General features: G+C 42.8%; 1 protein-coding gene across 1 annotated transcript; it reads left to right on the forward strand.

Moving 5' to 3' along the window:
- The first annotated feature begins 1,937 nt into the window (after nucleotides 1–1,937).
- LOC136643710 (lipase member M-like) lies at nucleotides 1,938–21,897 on the forward strand. The gene is made up of 9 exons (XM_066618975.1): nucleotides 1,938–2,039; nucleotides 4,627–4,744; nucleotides 5,721–5,919; nucleotides 12,794–12,903; nucleotides 15,896–16,032; nucleotides 16,583–16,729; nucleotides 17,231–17,302; nucleotides 20,418–20,483; nucleotides 21,664–21,897. The coding sequence occupies exons 1-9, from the start codon at nucleotides 1,938–1,940 to the stop codon at nucleotides 21,895–21,897; spliced, it is 1,185 nt and encodes a 394-aa protein (XP_066475072.1).

Consider the following 21,897-nt stretch of genomic DNA (forward strand, 5'->3'; position numbering starts at 1 on the left):
AAAGGTTTTGTTGACTGTTGAATAAAAAAAAAATCATATAAAAATGAGGAGGGCACAAGTTAGTATTTTGGGGGCCTCCACCACTGTAATTTGGCTCACTCATGCCCCTTCCAGTATGTGAAAGAGACATAACAAGTACTTTTCAAGTAGAAACAGAAGCTTATGGATTGTACAAAGAATATAGATTGATGGTTGATCATTCCCTGAACTTGAAATCCAGGCAAATGTCACCTTAAAAGATAGTGGTTTGCCCCTCTAAATTATGTCCCAGTTCCAGGTTCTTATGCTGCTTCCCTCGTAAATGCCCTTCAGCTTTATATGCTCAACTCTGTCCCTATTCTTCTGTTTGGTCTTTCCCAGATAACAATCTATGTTTCATAACATGTTTTTACTATACACGCTAAGTCATAAACAAGTTCTAAATAGAGTATACATTTTATCCCATTCCAATGAGTCATTCATCAGATGGCTCAGCATGTAAACTTCTCTCAGGTTACAGGGATACACACCCATTGGCATTTGTATGTATAATTTCTTAGAGTCAGCTGTCATATTAGACTTTCCTGGTGCTGCCACTGACACTTATTGACTCACCAGTTTATCAGGCTTTGTCCCCTATATCAGAACTCTGAAGTTCTAGGCATTAAAGTTCTAATTTCCTCACTCAGACTGAAGCATCTGATTCAAGGCACTAATATCAGCTAGGCTTCCTACAGGGCTGAACTACTTCTGAGTATCTGCAAGTCTCTCCCATACATGTTCCTAGACTCCAGCATAATTTTTCTGATCCCAACATTGGAAACATATGTGAGGAGCTGGGGAGGAGCTTGCTGTCTGCCCCCCATCCCCCAGTTCATTAGTACCTGACTAAAAAACCTGTGAGTCATGGGGTTGTACCATTCTTGGAAACTGACTTTATGACCTATAGGGTGCAATCCTAACTAACTTTCTAGCACTGACATAGCTGTGCCAATGTGGCATGCAGTGCAACCTGCAGTGGGGAGGCAGTCATGGGGGCCTCCTCAAGGTAAGGGCATGTTTGTTACCTTACCTTGGGGCTGCATTGCGGCTAGATCAGTGCTCAAAAGTTGGTTAGGATTGTGCCCATCTACTCCTAGATTTAATCTGGTGTGAATCAAGGAAGGAAACCACAGACAGGTATTACAGCGTTGTTTTAAAAAGAATTTTTTTTTTGAAATATTATGAAAACCAGATATTTTCTCAGAAGATTAATTTGCATTTCATTGGATACCACAAAATAGCACACTGAAATCACAATTTTGCACAGCTGCACCTCACCATTTATTGAGCCAGCATGTCTCAGGAAATGGGTGTGAAATTATTTTGCGTAAACAGGATTAAGTAAATCATGTTGCAAGCAAGCATTTCATTGCAGCATAATAAATCTCAGCAAATGAGACTCTGTAACTAGTGACTAATTATATACAATACAGCTAGGAGTTTTTTGCAGCACTCCTTTTAAATCTAAGCTCTACAGCAGAACAGGGATTGGTAAGCAGAAGCCTTTCATTTGATGATTTTCTTTGTTTGTTGATGATGATGTCCCTTTTCATAACTTTTCAAGAAATTGTCTTTTAAACTGATTACCTGGTGACCAATATAAAGTACAATCTAATAAAAATTAGTTTGGTCAAACTGACTAAGCTAACAATGCTGAGGATAAACACCTCCTTTGAAGGCAGGAGCTTGGAGTGATCCTCAACATATTTACAAGGAATCAACTCTATTGAAATAACAGGATTGCCAATTTGCTGGAAAGCAAGTTACAAATCTTTAATTCTTCATATTTTCAGAGATTAGATAATAAATTTGGATTTTTTTCAAAACTTAAATTTTGATTTTTGATTAAATTTTGATAAATTTTTGATATTTAAAATTAAAACTTTAAATTTTTATATTTTTTATAAAGGTCAAAGATGTGGCTGTTTATGGCAGTGGCATGCTTAATCCAACAAGTTACAGATTCAGAAGGATACTTAAGTAAAAGACATTTGAATCCTCAAGAATTCATGACAATTGTAAGTTGCTTACTCAGATGCATTCTGGAATTGCATTATTGTGATAAAAATAATCTGTATGCATTTTATTTTAACCGGTTTTCAAGAGCACTTTCTTTCCCGCTTAGGATTATTGTGCCTGCCCAAGTTATCACCAACTGTTGTATGAAGAGAATTTGAAAGTGGTCCAAATTATGTGCTTAAATCAACATCTAGTTTGATCTAGTTCAGCTTTTCTCAATGCTGCTTCCACGACATACCACTTGCTGCCTCAGGGTCCAATCCTATCCAATTTTCCTGTGCCGCTGCTGCTGTGCCAATGGGGTATGCACTGCTTCCTGTATTGGGGAGGCAGTCTCAGAGGCCTCCTCAGGGTATGGAAACATTTGTTCCCTTGCCTCAGGGCTGCATTGCGGTTGCACTGGTGCTGGAAAGTTGGATAGGATTGGGCCCTCAGTCTCCTCAAAGGTACCACTGGAAATGATGATGTCATCACCAATTACTTCCAGGTTCAGAGACTGTGATGAGAGCTTCCAAGGTCAGTAAGAGGCTCAGGGTGAGCAGGCGGGCTTTTTCTTGTGCTTGAAAACCATGCACTAGAGCTCTGCCCACCAGGCCAATCCTTCTGCCACCATTGGAAGCTCCGGATGCAGTCTCACCGCCAGGCAGTGGGTGCTGCCATACTACCCAACACCATGCAGCATACCACCAGTGGTACACATAGCATGGGTTGTTCTAGTTAGATTAATATCTAGAGGAAGAAAAGAAAAAGGAGAAAGCAGGTACACAAACTATGAAAAAGAGGAGGGATTTTTAAAGGCCCAGGATCCCCTGGGGGCTGGGGAAAAGAATAGACCCTCACTTTGGCTGTACTTGTCGTTAAGAGGCGACTAAACAGCCACCGGGTAGATGGGACTCTTTAGCCTGAGAGAAGCAAAACTCTGATCCCAAACCTCCACTGCCTTGTGGCTACATCCAGTTATGGAAAAGGCTTCAGGAGTCAACCTTGAGGCAAAATCCAGAGCCAGAGTCCCTGAGGCAGTTCATGGCTGAACAGTCACATTCTGGCAACTCCTGCGACGCCACTGGAACCAACTGTATTGGCTTCTGCCTTTCCATTGGACCATTTCAGCGACATGGAGAGGGGGGATTTGCTGCATGGTAAACAGTCTATCCTCCATATCTACTTTACCAGGCTTCGTGCACTGGAGAGGACACTGTGTTCCAGAACCACAATTCAGAGCGCAATACCATAGTCTTCCGAGACTGAAGGATGCCAACAGGATCAAGAGAAACAGAAAGTTTGTCTACCATTCTCTGTGCCTTGAGAATAAGGTAAACTGAACTCATTGGGGCTAACCTCAAATAAAGATGCACAGGCTTAAGCTAAACCTGCGTAAATGAGAGGAGTGACATTTCTTGACACTTTCTATTTGCTTCCCTCAGCAGATCAAGGTGTGGTTGTACTGGGTGGGTTACATTTATCAGCCACCAGAGTACTTTCTGTTTTTCCATTGCCTTCTTCATATACATCTGCCCCCAATTAGCCTTGTTGCTGATTGCTTTAGCTCTTAGGATGTCTTCTTCAAACCTTTCTGCATTGGGTGGGACAGCCATGACTAGTACTGGGTTTGTGCGCTGGGCTGCTTCTAGAAGACATTTTGGTCTCTAAGGTGAAGGCCAAGATGATGCCCACCACCAGGCCAGCCCAAAACATATTGCTGCATGAGGCAAAGATCCAAACAATAGTTTTTTATTCCCTCCCCTTCTTTCCATTAAATCATGTCCCCAATGTTAATATTTGCTTTGGGTGGGAGTAAAATTAGGTTTCTGTTTCATTCATCTGAGAATACTAAGCAAGGGCAGGGGTGGGAAGATTGGGCTCAGAGCAATTTAGCAGGCACAGGTCCAGACTGCCCCACTGTGGCAGCTGGATCTTACTCTGGGGCAAGGAAATGAATGTTCCTTTACCTCAAGAGGCAGTGGAGCCCACACTGGCGCTGCTGCATCAGTGTGGAAAAGGTTGGAGATTGGATTGGATTGGGCTGTGAATCTGAGATGCGGCTTCTGAACAAAGTATCAGTGAACAACGTGGGTTGTATTTAATTTAATTGCTCATTTAAATGTTTAGTTCTATGAAGGTCTTCCTAATTCTATGAAGGTTTAGAGCAATAAAAATTGCTTAACTATATTTTTGGTTCAGAACTATTTTGTTCACAGAATTGCATGTTAGCTTCTTCTGGCTTATGATGTCTCTTCCTTGTAAACAGATATTATAGATCAGTGGTGGACCTCCCCAGCCCATCGCCCAGGGAAAAGGTCCGTGATTGCGCCCCTCCGTGGGCTGTCGCCGCCCCCCTCACAGAGCCTCACAGAGCCTCACACAACCTGAGCCTGTGTCGGGGAAGCCTCTCTGAGGTTCCCCAACGCTATAAACTGTGCTTCCAGGAAACAGGAAGCACAGTTTCTGACCCCATTGGGAGCCTCAGAGAGGCTTCCATGGGGTCCTAGAGGCTCATGCCTAGGCCATTTGCCCCATCAGACCTAATGGTAGATCCGCAACTGTTGTAGACATATGATTTTGCCAATGATCTGTATGTTCTTGCAGAGTGAAATAATCCAATATTGGGAATACCCCAGTGAAAAGCATGAAATCCTGACAGCCGATGGCTATTACCTAGAGGCAGACAGAATTCCTTATGGAATACACTCTCCTAGAAATACAGGTATATATATATATATATATATTTTTTTTAAAATTTAAAGCTGGGGTTAGTTCAATTTTTTTTCAAAAGTATCTTTATTTTAAAAAGATTAAAATCCAAAAAATACTTATTTCAGAAATACCCATCATATATGATATGTATTTATTTGATTAATTTATGCATCTGTATGATGTATACTTACTGACAGTTCAATCTTACATGCATTCCTGGGTCTAAGTCCCACTGAAAGCAATAGGACTTACTTCTGAGTAAACATGCATAGGCTTTTACAATCCTAACCATCTTTCCAGTGCTGATACAGTCCCAAGGTAAGTGAACAAATGTATGAGATGCAGGCACAAGGTAAAGGAACAAATCCCCCCCCCCCCAAGGAGGTGGGCAGAGATGGCGGCAGTGGCTATCATTGCATCCAATTCCTTCCCAGGCCTGAAAACTAAGATTTGTGCCAGTGATATCACTGGCATGGATCCAAGTAGCCCTATAGAAACTGCTGGGGCTTTACCTTGGGTAATGTCCTCTTACCCCAAAGAGACTTCCAGCAGCCTCTATTCCTGCTCTGGCTGCAACAGAGGCTGCACTGACCCCACTGGATCACAGTGAGGAACATTTGTTAGGATTGAACTATTAATGTATTTTAATGAATGTAGTGAGCTGCTCTGGGTGCCCTGTTATCAGGGGTAAAGGCAGAGTATAAATCTTTAAAACAAACAAATAATGAAATAGTTCAACAAGGCGGTTTATCTTTAAAACTCATAGAATTACACGTACCCACTGTGTGGTTTAGAAAAGTTTTATTTTAATGTGGGAGCTTTATTGTGATCAGTCTGGGTCAGAACATCAGAAATGGCAATTTTGATGCTCCAGGTAAGTTGTGGTGTATATGTTTTGTGTTGTGGTGTGTATATGTTTTAAAGAAAGAAACTAGGGAGAGACACTATCTGCAGATTATCTAATATCCCATTTATTTCTTTTCCAGGGCCCAGGCCTGTTGTGTTACTGTTGCATGGTTTGCAACTTGAAGGTAGGTGCTGGATTGCAGGTCTTCCCAATAATAGTTTGGGATTTGCTCTGGCAGATGCTGGCTATGATGTCTGGATACTAAATAACAGAGGGACCTCTTGGTCTAGAAGACATCAAACTCTTTCAGTGGACCAAGAAGAATTCTGGGATTTCAGGTAAGTTCATCAGACAATTTAAACTTTCGATGGTTGTTAGACTTGTCCTGAGTGCTGTCCCCAATATAAAGTTATAGCCGCCTTGCCTTATGTTGTCATGTGGCCGGTGGCGAGCTTGGAGGGCGGGGGGGGGGAAGGCCCAAATACCATGTCTGTGGGTCCTATGGGGGGGGGGCGGCACCTCTGCTCCCGCTGCAGCACCACCTCCATTTGCACACCATTGCTACCTCCTCTGCCTGTGCTCTGGAGCCATTCCGGGGACAGGCGAAGCCCAGAATGACCTTCCCTTTGGTGCTCCAAAAGCCATCTGATGCTTTTGGAGTGTCAAGGAGATCATGTGAAGCTCCATGCTGTCAGGTAAGTATGGGAGGGTGGCATGTTGTGAGGGGGCAGCATATTGAAGACCTGGCCCCGGGCGGTATTCAGGCCAGGTTTGGAACTGCATGTGGCAGAGTTTTTGAAATTTAAAGGACCTTCTATTTGAAGGTTGGAGGAAGATATTAAGCAGTTACTTCCTTTCATTGCCAAAAAGCAGTGTAATAAATTAATTACCATCATTAGCTGGATGCAACTCTGACTCTCCATTTTTGCAGCTTGGAGGAGAGCAAGGCTCTGAAATGGTAACACTCATAAAATTAGGGTGACCATATACAATGGAGGACACAGTGCCTATACCTTTAACCATTGTATAGGAGAGAGAATTTTGGCAGGTGCAGCTTTTTAAACCCTTCCATGTGAAGCTGCACCTGCCAAAATTCCCTCTTCTACACAATGGTTAAAGGTATAGGCACTCTGTCCCACTTTGTATCTGGTAAGCCTACATAAAATAGTTTGCAAAGAATTTTCTTTTTAAAATACTACCACAGAATAAAGCACTGAAGAATGACAAAGGCAGTAGAGAGAAACTGAACCATAAAAACAACAGCACATTTCTGGGAATAGCAAAACAAGATACATAGGCAGTACTTGAAGGTCCAGGGACACTGATTTTTTTACCAGTAGGTGGAGAAAAGGATTTTGGTAGGCATGCTTATTTTTGTTGGAGGAAATTAAAAATAGTTTCCTCTTTGGGGAGGAAGCAGAGTAGTTTAAGCAGCAGACCCCCCCCCCCTTTGGGTTTCACCCCAGGGAATCTCCCTCACCCGGCTGACTGCTAATCAATAAAAAGACAAAGAGGCAATGGCTTGTTAAAGCTGCAAAACAAGTTGTTTACTTACAGTTTTGAGTATATATTTACAGCATCTGATTAGGATTAGAGTTTCAGCTAATACTTAAGAGATGGGCAAGGCCCTAGAGCTGCCTTGCCCTGCATGCCTTGTGCTCAAGATGGCCTGGGCATCAGAGCCCTAGTGTGCACATCTTAACAAGTAGGTGATCAGAAGACAAAGAGAGGAGGTGCTTGAGAAGGATTAAGGGTTAGAGCCACACCCCAAAAGGATCACAGAGAGAACAGATAGAAAGGTCAGGGTCACTGTACCATAGTTTGACCCTTTTTTAGACAGCATCCTGCCCCCTCTGGACAGCAGAAAGAGTTGCACCAACTCAAACAATTTTGTGACAATAATGCCCCAATCCTGTCTGTGCTGTATCCAGTGGTGTGGAGGGTGACCAGATGGCCTGGAAGAGATAAGTAAGAATATTTTGTGCTAAGCATATTTTGTGCTTTCCTCCCCGTAGGACATCTAGCCACTAATGGGTTTCTACAGACCTATGCCAGCTATTTAGCTTTGAGGTGGTTCTGAGTCTGGGCCGCAAAAGAGGGACAGGATCTCAGCATGCTCTGATGCTGCCAAGACCAGCCCCTCCCATCCCTTGCCCTCCCTACTTTTTGCCCTGACCCTCCCCCAAACCTATTATTATTATTATTATTATTAGCAGTATTAGAGGTATCCTATGACCTCAATACCACCTTGGTATCTAGGTGGTGAAGATGTCTGGAATCCACTGGTGTGCACACAGAGCCTCCAGCTGTTAGTACTGGCAGCCCTGAAGTGCTTGATGGTGCAACTTGATGGTGATACTTTTTTGATGTTGTAAGCTCTCTATTACAATGGGCTGTTTGTTTCTAGCTACCATTTTTCAATATGGCAGATGTAAATTTGCAAATGTGAAAACTCATGAGCAAGAACATATAGAGAGCTCCGCATGGTTGCAAATATGCTTCCTTTAGTCAAAAACTGTCATTGTTATTCAAAATACAGTTCTAACATTGCTAATTGTAGACAAGGAAAAATTGAAAATAGGATAATTCATACTTTTCCATAAATTACTCTATGTAAAACACTGGCAGCCTAATCCAGCACAAATTCCCCTGCACTGATGCAGTGGCACCAGTGGGGCTTGTACTGCATCCCGCAGGGGAATTTTGTATGCAGAGGTCTCCTCAAGCTAAGGGGACATTTATCCCCTTGCCCCAGGGAAAGCCCTGGCAAGCGCAACCAGGCTACTTGGATCCACTCCTGCAAATTGGCTAAGTCTAAGTTGATCCATATTTGCAGATCAGGCCTTGGAAGGGGGATATGATATGGTGTGCGCTGGTGCCACTGATCTTGACCCCCACTCAGGCCTGATCTGCCCACTCCTTTGCCACTCTCCCTGTTCCATTAACCCTCTTCCTGCCCTCCCATCACTCCTGCACCCCACAGCATGGCACTTACCTGCTGTAGCAATTGCTGCTCCTTACTCTGGCACTGCCGGGATAGCACAGGCCTTCCTGCCAGCACTACTATCTGAACGATGTCACAATGTGCTTTATGGCATGTTTGCAACAGACTAAGCTGGGGGAGCATGGATTCTGCTGGTGCATCCACTGGATAGGATTGTGCCATAAGGCTATTTTTTACTGTCTTTGTTAATTGAAACCTAAGTGTTTAATAACAGATCAACAGGTATAAAAGAGCTAATTTTCTGGTATTTATGGCATCCATCAGACTGTGGTGGTGCTATTTCAAGACTGCATAATTGATGTGTAATTATACCAGAAAAATCATACATACAGCAGAGCTGCATGTTAACAGCAACACTTTAATATAAAGATGCTTGACAGTACAACATTATGAGGCAGTGAACTGGGACGGTTGTTCAGGGATCAATACTTCACCACTCTTGCATCAACTTCATTGGCTTCCAATTTGTTTGAGCTCCATTTGATGTGCTGGTTTTGATCTTGAAAGCCCTAAATGGGATACTTAACCCATTTCTGCCCAGTCCACAGGGGTACACAGAAATGACTTAAGGCACTGCCTCTCTCCTATGAATTGGCCAGCATATAACAATTAGCAGGAGATCATGGAGGAGTCTTGCTTCATGCCTTTCCATAATCTGAAGGGTGGAGATGTGAGAGAGCATCTTCTTGTCAGTAATTCCAGGTTAAGGACTTGTTAGCTCTATGAGATCTTATTAGCAATTTCCTTTGGTTTATTTCCAGTGCAGATCATGACAGTTTTCTTTAAAAGTTTATTTGCAGTCCTCAGTGGTTTTGCATTTTGGTTCGCTTTTCTGCTGCTCTGTATTGTGTTCCTGAACTTGCTTGTTTATTGTTTCTTTGAGAGCTGTTCACACATTATGCTCTATGCCTGTACATGGATATAGATTTCTGTATGAATGATTGTTACCTGGATTTATTTTTACAGATCAATGATTGACGTTGCATGAATACATGGGTTGCACCTGTGCTGCATGGAGTATGTGAATAACCCCACTTTGGTACAGATGGGCAGCACAATCCTAACCTGCCTTGGAACAGGCAGATTGTTATGATATATGCGCCAGGCCTATAGTGAATTAACAGGCTAGATAGAGCAAGGCTAGGCCCTGATGTCTTGGCCTGCATACATGCAGTGCAGCCCAGGTGCATCATGGGATTGGCTGATGCAACAGGGCACAGCAGGGATGATGCAATACCCTGCAATACCATGTCACCAGACAATGAGTCATGGGATCACCAGATCCTAGCCTGCCTCTCATTGGCCAGTGCCAGTATATATTGCAGCCTGCGCAAGCTGCTGTGTGGGAGTTGTTATGTGGAGTGTCTGTGGGAAGCTGCATCGGTGAAGTTGGTGATTGAGAGTTGAGAAAAGTGCTGTTTGCTTGCTGAGCTGCCTTTGCATTGTAAATATTGTACATATCTTCAAGTAAAGGACATCTGGTGGTGGAGCACTGCCGTGTGCCTCGTTATTTACCGGGAGTATCTACCTGACCTTGAGTCTCTGGAGCTGCGGTGTCGGCTGTGTACTGAAACACAGATTGACTGGCCTGCACTGTATCCAGCACAGGTTAGGTGTGGGCTAGGGCACAACTTGGAGTAAGGGGTTTTGTCTCCCCTTACCCTGAATAACGCCCCAACCAGCCCTATAAGAACATAAGAACAGCCCCACTGGATCAGGCCATAGGCCCATCTAGTCCAGCTTCCTGTATCTCACAGCGGCCCACCAAATGCCCCAGGGAGCACACCAGATAACAAGAGACCTCATCCTGGTGCCCTCCCCTACATCTGGCATTCTGACTTAACCCATTCCTAAAATCAGGAGGTTGCGCATACACATCATGGCTTGTACCCCATAATGGATTTTTCCTCCAGAAACTCGTCCAATCCCCTTTTAAAGGCGTCTAGGCTAGACGCCAGCACCACATCCTGTGGCAAGGAGTTCCACAGACCGACCACGCGCTGAGTAAAGAAATATTTTCTTTTGTCTGTCCTAACCCGCCCAACACTCAATTTTAGTGGATGTCCCCTGGTTCTGGTATTATGTGAGAGTGTAAAGAGCATCTCCCTATCCACTCTGTCCATCCCCTGCATAATTTTGTATGTCTCAATCATGTCCCCCCTCAAGCGTCTCTTTTCTAGGCTGAAGAGGCCCAAACGCCGTAGCCTTTCCTCATAAGGAAGGTGCCCCAGCCCCGTAATCATCTTAGTCGCTCTCTTTTGCACCTTTTCCATTTCCACTATGTCTTTTTTGAGATGCGGCGACCAGAACTGGACACAATACTCCAGGTGTGGCCTTACCATCGATTTGTACAACGGCATTATAATACTAACTGTTTTGTTCTCAATACCCTTCCTAATGATCCCAAGCATAGAATTGGCCTTCTTCACTGCCGCCGCACATTGGGTCGACACTTTCATCGACCTGTCCACCACCACCCCAAGATCTCTCTCCTGATCTGTCACAGACAGCTCAGACCCCATCAGCCTATATCTAAAGTTTTGATTTTTTGCCCCAATGTGCATGACTTTACACTTACTGACATTGAAGCGCATCTGCCATTTTGCTGCCCATTCTGCCAGTCTGGAGAGATCCTTCTGGAGCTCCTCACAATCACTTCTGGTCTTTACCACTCGGAAAAGTTTGGTGTCGTCTGCAAACTTAGCCACTTCACTGCTCAACCCTGTCTCCAGGTCATTTATGAAGAGGTTGAAAAGCACCGGTCCCAGGACAGATCCTTGGGGCACACCACTTTTCACCTCTCTCCATTGTGAAAATTGCCCATTGACACCCACTCCCTGCTTCCTGGCCTCCAACCAGTTCTCAATCCAGGAGAGGACCTGTCCTCTAATTCCCTGACTGTGGAGTTTTTTCAGTAGCCTTTGGTGAGGGACCGTGTCAAACGCCTTCTGAAAGTCCAGATATATAATGTCCACGGGTTCTCCCGCATCCACATGCCTGTTGACCTTTTCAAAGAATTCTATAAGGTTTGTGAGGCAAGACTTACCCTTACAGAAGCCATGCTGACTCTCCCTCAGCAAGGCCTGTTCGTCTATGTGTTTTGAGATCCTATCTTTGATGAGGCATTCCACCATCTTACCCGGTATGGATGTTAGGCTGACCGGCCTATAGTTTCCCGGGTCCCCCCTCTTTCCCTTTTTAAAAATAGGCGTGACATTTGCTATCCTCCAATCTTCTGGTACCGTGGCCGTTTTGAGGGACAAGTTGCATACCTTAGTCAAGAGATCTGCAACTTCATTCTTCAATTCCTTAATAACCCTTGGGTGTATGCCATCAGGGCCCGGTGACTTATTGATCTTTAATTTATCAATGAGGTCTGAAACATCTTCTCTTTTAACCTCTATCTGACTTAACTCCTCGGTTAGGAGGGGCCGTTCGGGCAGCGGTATCTGCCCGAGGTCTTCTGCCGTGAAGACAGATGCAAAGAACTCATTTAATTTCTCTGCCATCTCTAAGTCTCCTTTTATCTCCCCTTTCCCTCCCTCACCATCCAGAGGGCCAACCGCTTCTCTGGCGGGTTTCCTGCTTCTAACATATTTGAAGAAGCTTTTATTATTCCCCTTAATGTTGCTGGCCATGCGTTCCTCATAGTCTCGCTTGGCCTCCCATATCACCTTCTTACATTTCTTTTGCCACAGTTTATGTTCCTTTTTATTCTCTTTTATGTTCCTTTTTATTCTCAGCCCTATGGAGCTACTTGGATTTGCTTCAGTGAAATCATGGCACAAATCCAAGTGACCCTGCCCTACCCCAACCCCTGCACTGGCCTGGGGAGGCCGGCACAAACGTATCTGGCTCTTTCAGCTTGGAGGCCAGCTCTGGACTCTGCGGGCCAGCAAACATCCTTGAGCCAGCCCAGCCAACTCACAAGAAGGCGCAAATGCACCTTATGGTACAAGAGACTTGTGCCTGTCCAACAAGCACTCTAACTGTAATTGTACATAAATGCACAGCTATGTCCAGGTGTAGTTTAATATGTGAATAGTTCTATTGTTTGAATATTTATTGTTAGCAATGCTGAAGGTTCTATTCAAGATAGGAGGGAGAATATAAACAAATATTTTATTATATTACTACTGAAGCTAAATATATACTGTAGCTAAATATATGCGCACTCCATTTCAAAAGCATTTTGTTATGTGTTGCAGTTTTCATGAAATGGGGATATATGATATTCCAGCAACAATCAACTACATCTTACAGAAAACTAATCAAGAATCATTATATCTTATGGGCCAGTCTCAGGGTGCTTCAATAGGTAAGTGATCTAGAATAGAATGATAAATAATTAGAAGTATATAATGACATGGAGAGTAATAGAATTCAATATATTCCCTCTTTGTGTTGTTCTTGTGTTGTCAGTAAGCGACTGCAGGGTTTGAGCATTCTGAAGGCTATAATATGTAAGAAACTACAGAAATTGAATTTTAAATGTAGCTAAGTGTTCACTTATGTTCCCTTCAGAAGCTCAGGACGTCCATATATAGGTTAAGAATTAGGCTCAGAGCTTGGAATCAGGATGGGATTCTCACTTTTTAATGGAAAGGAGTTTGGTGCGATGGAGAGATTGTCTTACAATATTTACCAGAACAAACTTAATGTATTTCCATCAAAGGCTGGCAGGGCTAGGTTGTGGGCAGCAACCATGGGAGAATCAGGAGCCAGGAGGCAAGCCAGGAATCAGGATCGAAGAGTCAGGTATCAAGGTGTCTGAAGTGGTATCAAGCCTTGAAAAGACTTGTGGTATCAAGCCAGGAATTGGAAACAAAAAGCAAGCCTGACATAAGAATCCGAAATCATGCCTGGAGCAGTGGTGTCACTAGGGATTGCATCACCCAGATTGGAAGGCCAGTGTGTCACCCTTATGATGGACCTCCTTCCATGCAATGTGTGGGGCAATGGGTGTGGTGATGTACCATTGCCCTGCCCCCACTGATTTTTTGGCTATAAACCTTTGATAGAATAGAGATATTTCATCATGTTTTGTTACATTGCATTCTGCATGAAATTACATATCCCCAGCCAGTAAGGTGTTGCCTCGCCACGGTCTGTTAACCTCACGGGGTGCATGGGGTTTAGGGTGAAAACCGACAAGCGGATCGAAACCCTGGCCTCTGAGCGGCCCGCTTGGAGGCAGGCTGTGCAGCATGGCTTTTCCCAGTTTGAAGAGACACTTGGCCAACAGACTGAGGCAAAGAAGGAAGGCCCACAGCCAGGGAGACAGACCAGGGACAGACTGCACTTGCTCCCAGTGTGGAAGGATTGTCACTCCCGAATCGGCCTTTTCAGCCACACTAGACGCTGTGCCAGAACCACCATTCAGAGCGTGATACCAGAGTCTTTCAAGACTGAAGGTTGCCAACTAAACTAAATCTATAATATGATGGTATTATTCAAAAATACCAAGATTTAAAAATTTTTTGGCGAGTAATGGTGTCACCCTTCTGTGTGTGTCCCCTGGTGTGACCCGCACCCCTCTAGTGATGCCACTGGCCAGGAGTCAAAGAAAGGAAAGCACCAGATTGCCTGAGCCATGGAAGCCATGGCTTCCTCAGAAAATGTCCACTTAGTTCTGCTGCCTCCCATGATGCACAGGCATTACTGTTCCTGTGTAAATGCATGCTTCACTCTGAGGGCAAACTAATAGGAAACAAGGGAGTTTCATGTGGGAACTGGGAAGGGGAAAAAATTGTGAGACTCAGGGCACAATCCTAACCCACTTTCCAGCACCAACACAAGGGCAATGCAGCTCCGAGATAAGAGAGCAAACATTCCCTTATTTTGAGGAGGCCTCCATGAGTACCACCGAACTGCAGGATGTAGCACACGTCCACTTGGCACAGCTATGCCAGTGCTGGAAAGTGGGTTAGGATTTGGGCCTCAGCTGTTTTGTTTGGGGTGGTGTGTGGGGCTGAGTGCTATATGTTTTGAAAGCTGTGCATTGGTTGTTGGGAGGAAGTTTTGAGGCTAGAGGGGGTGAGGAGCTGCCTGCTCCTTGCTTGTATAGGGGCTGGTGGGATGAGATTGAGATGTTTCTGGTTCTGTTTCTTGTGTCTCTTTTCCCCCCTCCTTTTTTGTCTGCATTCTTGGGCTAGTCATGGTCCAGAAGGGATGGGATGACTAGATTTAAACCTGTTTAGTTTCACATGCTTGTAGGGACTACCCAAAACATATGCCTCAGACCATGCCCTGGGAGCTAGTTAACATTCTCATTACATAGCCAAGAATAATTCCCCATTATATGCAAATACATTCCTGGGATCTAATGCCTTCCTAAGCACTGTGAGACCCACTCCCAGAATACACTGGACCCTCTCTGCTGCCTTTTGCTTCTGGTAAATAACACAAAGAGACTTCATGACAGATCCAGTCCACTACCCACATCTTCTAACACCATTTAGGTATTCAGTGGCATCACCAGGCACAGTACGGGATATAGGGAAAACATCTAGAACATTTCATACAAATTAACCATTTCTTAATCAGTTTGAGCATTGTGCTTTCACAGTTCACATATGTCATCTCGTTAGGAATGCTCCAAAACTCTTCTCATCTGAATTTTGGAATTCCCTTGTTCTTGTTTTTGAAGTGGAAACAATTTATCAGGGTTCCATTTTTTAAAATTTCTGAAAATTGTGCAAAGCATGCTGCATGTACAGTGTGCTACAGTCTCCAGTTCATTTGTGTCTTTTCCCCATTCTGCATTGTTTGCGTTATTAAAACACACAAACCAAACTTGGTATAGCTATGAACGTAAAGAGGGATTTGTGATTTTATTGATCTTTCTGTTAGAATGTCAGAAGATCAAAGACAAGTAGAAATCATAGAGTTTCTAAATCCAATGCAATTATTAGCTGCCATTCACAATCCTAAACTTTGTACAGGGTGACCAGATGTCATAATTGCAAAAGAGGACAAGGCACCCCAAAATGTAGGACATCCAAGAAAAATGTAGGACATGACAAAATAAAAGTTAAAAACATTTATTGATTTCATGTGGTTAATTTAAACAACATATTACTTATTATTAAATTTAAAACTATATTATATATAATTATTACATAATTTATTAATTACAAGAAGGCTATGTGCTGTATGCAGGGGCTTGCTCACAGGGAAAAGGACATTTAAGTTCTTTTTCAGGACACAAGGCTAAAAAAGAGGGCATGTCCTGGAAAACGAGGATGTCTGGTCACCCTGACTTTGTACATCTGCTATTTTTTTTTGAAGATCTCTTGCTTATTTTGCAGGTTTTATTGCCCTTTCAGTCATGCCAGAACTTGCTAAAAAAGTCAAGCTTTTGATGTGTTTTGCTCCAGTCTATACTCTGGTGGGCAACAAGGGTCCTTCTATGATATTCCTGTTGCTACCAGATGGATTTAAAAAAGTATGTATTTTTATTATTGTATTGATTTGTCTCTCTAATATCTTTTTCTTATTTGTTTGGTGATTGACACCCCAGTTCAATTTCTATCCAATTTGTAATTAATCTGAAAGAATACCTACATTAATTATGAAATTACCTGCTAGACATCTGGAATTTAATCAGCTACACTATATTGTTTTAATGTTTTTTGCTGCTCTTTGATTGGTTGTTTTCTGGGTACTTCTATTGTTTTATCTATTGTTCTATTATATATATGTTGCTATTATATGTATATGTTGCTATGGTAGGGTAGGAAATAAAAACGCAGTAAAGTAAATACATGCTTTTACTACAGCATGCATTTTGGTCCCCAATTCTTCCTCCCCTCTACAGAGAAAGCATGATAACATTTTTTAGGTCAAAGTGAAAAGATAGTGACTGTTGGGAAATGTGGTCCATGGCTGACCAGTCCAATTGTACGAGACACCTTAACACTTTAGTCTGATGGAGAACTGTTTTTAGACATACTTTTAAAGAGAACCACAATGATCTGTGTCTTCTTCTTTTGCAGTTTATATGGGGGAATAAAGAATTTTGTTTTCTTAGTAACAAACTGAAAGCCTTGAACGCCAACATATGCAGCTACCCAGTAATAGACAAGATTTGTCTCCAGTTAATTTTCCTTAGTGTAGGACGTAATAACAACAACCTAAATGTGGTAGGTGAACTTGATGTAATTCTATTTATTAAAGAAAAACCATATACAAAAATGAATAAAAACATCTTTATTGTACATGTGTGTGTTACCAAGGGAGTTTTATGGGGAATTAGTTGATAATGTTTCCTTGAAGAAGGATATTGGATGTGCTACCCTACCCTTCCAAGGGAAACACTGGGAGAGGAGTGCTTCCAATCAATCAGATTAAGGGCCCAATCCTATTCCTCCCTGATGCCCAGTGGTACAGTGGTACCAAAATGACCTCCACTGTATCTTATGGGGCTAGAGAAGTTGCCGAAGGTCTCCTTGGCGTAAGGTTCCCTTACTGCATGTCGAGTGCAGCTGGCCATGATGGATCTTCTCAAATCTGCACCAGCCCTTGCTGTCAATTTTTCATTCAATCTGAAATGAATGCATACCCCTAACATTTATTTATCTGCTTCTTGAGAATGGTCAGAGAAGCAAATTATAATATTTGGTTCTGTTTTTCTCCTTCTTCAGAGTCGTGTAGATGTGTATCTTGGAATATTTCCTGACTTTACTTCTACAAAAACAATGATTCACTGGGGCCAGGTAAAGCACAATGCATCTTATCTCTGCAGTTCAAAACTCAGAGCTCATTGATGTTTGAGTCAATGTACTCCTTCTATATATTTGCGAATATTCACATTTTAGTGACAATATTTTACCTTTTTTTAAAAAAAGCAGTTCTGAAATCTCAAGTTTCAAGTCTTTGTCCTTAATGGTTTCTGAAATTAGTTTCTGAGTGTTCCAGTATTATGTTAAGAATTAAATTTTTCAGGGAAAGAGTCACCCAATTCAAATTATTGAATTATTTAGTTTGTGCACAGTAATTCATGATTACATGAGGTTCCTTCTTATTTCAAATTATGGAGCTGTGGGAGAGGAATGTTTCCATAGTCAGGGAAGGTGGTCTGTCAGTGTTCTATAATTGAGAATGTCATTTGACATGAAATCAAGAATATATTTCCTATCAGTAAGAAATTTGGCATGGGGACTAGGTTAGGATTCTAATCTGATTGAATTTCAGAGAAATCCAGTGTAGAATAACAGAGTTATATCCCTTGTCTGACCCTAGAAAATTATTATGAAGTGGCATGCTTCTCTTTTCCCAGATGGCATCTTTGAAAAATCCTGGAGGATGGGGGAGGTGCCACTAGACTGGAAGCGGGCTAATGTGGTCCCAAACTTTAAAAAGGGAAAAAAAGAAGATCCGGGAAATTACAAACCTGTCAGTCTGACTTCAGTACCAGGGAAGATATTGGAACAAATCATAAAACACACAGTTTGCACACGTCTAGACAACAACTCAGTGATCAATAGAACCCAATATAGATTTGTCAAATATAAATCTAGCCAGACAAATCTCATCTCCTTTTTCGATTGTGTTAGTAGCTTACTGGACTGTGGGAATGTGGCAGATGTAATATATCTTGACTTCAGTAAAGCTTTGACAAGGTCCCACATGACATCCTAATCAGAAAGTCGGTAAAATACGGGTTCAATTATACAATTGTTAGATGGATTCGCCACTGGTTGGACCGCCATATACAGAAGGTGTTTGTCAATGGCTTTGTGTCAGCCTGGAGGGAGGTTTCAATGGCTAATATTATAATGCCATTGTACAAATCTATGGTAAGGCCACCCCTGGAGTATTGTGTCCAGTTCTGGTTGCCACATCTCAAAAAAGACATAGTGGAAATGGAAAAGGTGCAAAAGAGAGCAACTAAGATGATTATGGGGCTGGGGCACCTTCCTTATGAGGAAAGGCTACGGCATTTGTGCCTCTTCAGCCTAGAAAAGAGACGCCTGAGGGGGGACATGATTGAGACATACAAAATTATGCAGGGGATGGACAGAGTGGATAGGGAGATGCTCTTTACACTCTCACAGAACACCAGAACCAGGGGACATCCACTAAAATTGAGTGTTGGGCAGGTTAGAACAGACAAAAGAAAATATTTCTTTACTTAGCGTGTGGTCGGTCTGTGGAACTCCTTGCCACAGGATGTGGTGATGGCGTCTAGCCTGGACGCCTTTAAAAGGGGATTGGACAAGTTTCTGGAGGAAAAATCCATTACGGGGTACAAGCCATGATGTGTATGCGCAACCTCCTGATTTTAGAAATGGGTTATGTCAGAATGCCAGATGCAAGGGAGGGCACCAGGATGAGGTCTCTTGTCATCTGGTGTGCTCCCTGGGGCATTTGGTGGGCCGCTGTGAGATACAGGAAGCTGGACTAGATGGGCCTATGACCTGATCCGGTGGGGCTGTTCTTATGTTTTGAATGAGGTACCCCAGGGCTCTGTCTTGGGTCCAGTTCTCTTTAATATCTTCAACAATGAGTTGAATGAGGGGATACAGGGGAGTCTCTGCACTTGGACAAAAACAGCCAAAGATGCAGGTATAAAACGGGAGATACATGGCTTGGCAGCACTACCTGTGAGCGGGATCTTAGAGTTGTGGTGGATCACAGATGAACATGAATCAGCAGTGTGATAAGGCTGCAAAGAAGGCGAATGCAGTTTTAGCTTGCATTAACAGAACTGTAGCTTCCAAGTCATGATAAGTTGTGATTCCACTTTACTCTGCACTGGTTAGACCTCACCTGGAGTATTGTGTCCAATTCTGGGCACCCCACTTCAAGAAAGTTGCAGCCAAACTGGAGCAGGTTCAGAGGAGAGCGATGAGGATGATCAGGGGGCTGGAGGACAAGCGCTACGAGGAAAGATTGAGGGAATTTGGCATGTTCGGCCTCGAGAAGAGAAGGCTGAGAGGTGATATGATAGCTCTCTTCAAATACCTAAAGGGCTGTCATATGGAAGAAGGGAATAATTTATCCTCAACTGTCTCTGAAAGTAGAACTAGAGCCAATGGGTAGAAACTGCAAGAGAGAGATTTCGAATAGACTTCAGGAAAAAATTATTGGCAGTCAGGGCAGTTCAGCAGTGGAACAGATTGCTGAGAGAGGTGGTGGACTCTTCCTCACTAGAGAGATTCAAGCAGAGGCATGACAAGCACCTGTTGGATATGCTCTAAGAGGATTTCCTGCCTAAGTCAGGGGCTTGGACTAGATGACCTATTAGGCCCCTTCCAACTATGACCTGCATGTAGCAGTCTGGGGTCTGGAGAGGAGCAGGCTAGTTGACAATGATGCGTAAGGCCATCTCCATCCAGTGGACCACTGTGAGGTACAGGAAGCTGGATTAGATGGGCCTAATGCTGTTCTTATTGCAGTGGATATGGTGCAGCAGCAGTGTTATGTGCTGGTTGTGCTGGAGGTGGCAATGTATGAAAAGAAGGTTCAGTAAAATATACTGATCCCTTCTGTGTGCGCATGGAAGGGAAAGAAATGTGCTCATAGGTTTTAAAGGTCTTTGCGTTTAATGTATCTTTTCCAACGAACATGGATTATTGCTAAAACAATGATTTTCGAAATGACTTTTTAGGGATTCCATATATGCAACAGGGATCAAATGTGTACACCTGTGGGCTGGGCAGAAATGGGTGAAAGAAGAACTTCCACAAGCGGTTTAAGATTACCGGGGGTGGGGGTGGGAGATGGAGAACAGGAGAGGTTAATTCTTATAATCCAAATATTTCAGATTTAAAATATGGGAAATTCAACAAATTTCCAGCTGTCCATCATTCTTTTTATTCTTTTTAGATTGCCAGATCAAAAGAATTTAAATATTTTGACTACGGCAGTAAGAACAAAGCTGTTTATAACACGGTAAGAAAAATGGTAATGGTAACTGGTAGTTGCTGAATATCTTAAAAGATTAAAGTTGTACTCCAGGGCCTGCCTACTTGTAAATAATTCTCACTATAATGGGACTTCCAGGTAATTGTGCATAGGATGGGGTTACAAATGAGTGATTTTGGCTTCTGCTTACAAATTCAATGTAAGCAATTATTTAACTTCTAAATTTGGGTTTTCTTTGGAAACCAAAAGATTGAAAGCACATCAAAGAAAGAAAAAGAATTTGTTGCAATGATGCAATTTTTGGTTGAAAAGTGGTATATAAATATTCTTAATAATAAATATTCTTAATGAGGCTTTCAGTGTAAGTAGATGGAGAGGTGAGGCATGCATTGTCCTCTTGGTTTTGAGTATTGCTTTCAGTCTCTTCTTTTGATATTGTTCCTCTTCTTTCTGAAACAAGTTGTATTCCCTCCCCACCTTTCATATTCTTTTCTTTTGACTAAGTGCCAAACTACACATTAGTTCAGATGTGTGTGTTTTTTCCATTAGAATCCCAGCAAGATTGATCTGCACTCCCAGGTCTGGGAAGGGGGTAAGGAACTTGCCCCCTTCTGGCCCAATATGCCCTACCCCTGCTCCTGTCACTGCCTCCTTCTGCCTACCCCCTACTCTGTTGACCTAGTCAACGCAGACACGTCAGCAAATTAGTTGGTGCAGGTCCAGGTTGACCTATAGCGGCTCCTGGAGCTTACCCAAGGGCAAGGGGACAAATATCCCCTTACCGTGAGGAGATCCCCTACAGCAAAAAATTCCCTGCAGGGTACAACAGAAGTTGCACTAGTGCCACTGCATTGCCACACAATGATTTAGTTAGGATTGGGCTGTAAGGCAGTGAAAGAACAAATGTGTACAAACCCTTACAAAATAGCAGTTTTGCCCTATAGATATGCATTTGGTTTTGCTAGAACATCTTCAGATATTTCTTCTTGAGAGGAAACCTCATTCACTTGAATTTCCCTTTTTAAAAAATGTTGGTGCCAATACTAGAAAAGATGGAACAAATACTAAAGAATATTTTACAGAGCCAGATGTTGATGTCCCACAAATAAGGTGGAAATGACAGATGAAATGTCTCAAAATATGTAACCTTAGAATGCTAAAACTAAAACATATTTTCATATTTCTGATTTTTTTTTTAAATCAACAGACTACTCCTCCATTTTATAAAATTGAAGACATGATTGTGCCAACAGCTGTATGGAATGCTGGGAAGGATCTTATGGTAGAGAAAGTAGACATCGATCGGCTTCTCCCTCGAATCCCTCAGTTAGTTTTCCACAAGTTTATTCCTGACTGGCAACATTCAGATTTCATGTGGGGTCTTGATGCTCCAAAGCGCCTATACCCTGATGTGCTTCATCTGATGCAAAAATACAAATAG

This window comes from Tiliqua scincoides, chromosome 3, assembly GCF_035046505.1.
Source record: "Tiliqua scincoides isolate rTilSci1 chromosome 3, rTilSci1.hap2, whole genome shotgun sequence".
Classification (NCBI taxonomy): Eukaryota; Metazoa; Chordata; class Lepidosauria; order Squamata; family Scincidae; genus Tiliqua; species Tiliqua scincoides.

What these genes read in the sequence shown, in the direction of transcription:
- LOC136643710 (XM_066618975.1), top strand. Translation starts at nt 1,938, where the DNA reads ATGTGGCTGTTTATGGCAGTGGCATGCTTAATCCAACAAGTTACAGAT. An exon ending in ACACTCTCCTAGAAATACAG is followed by an intron (nt 4,745 to 5,720) that starts GTATATATATAT and finishes TTTCTTTTCCAG; the next exon opens with GGCCCAGGCCTGTTGTGTTA. An exon ending in GAAGAATTCTGGGATTTCAG is followed by an intron (nt 5,920 to 12,793) that starts GTAAGTTCATCA and finishes TATGTGTTGCAG; the next exon opens with TTTTCATGAAATGGGGATAT.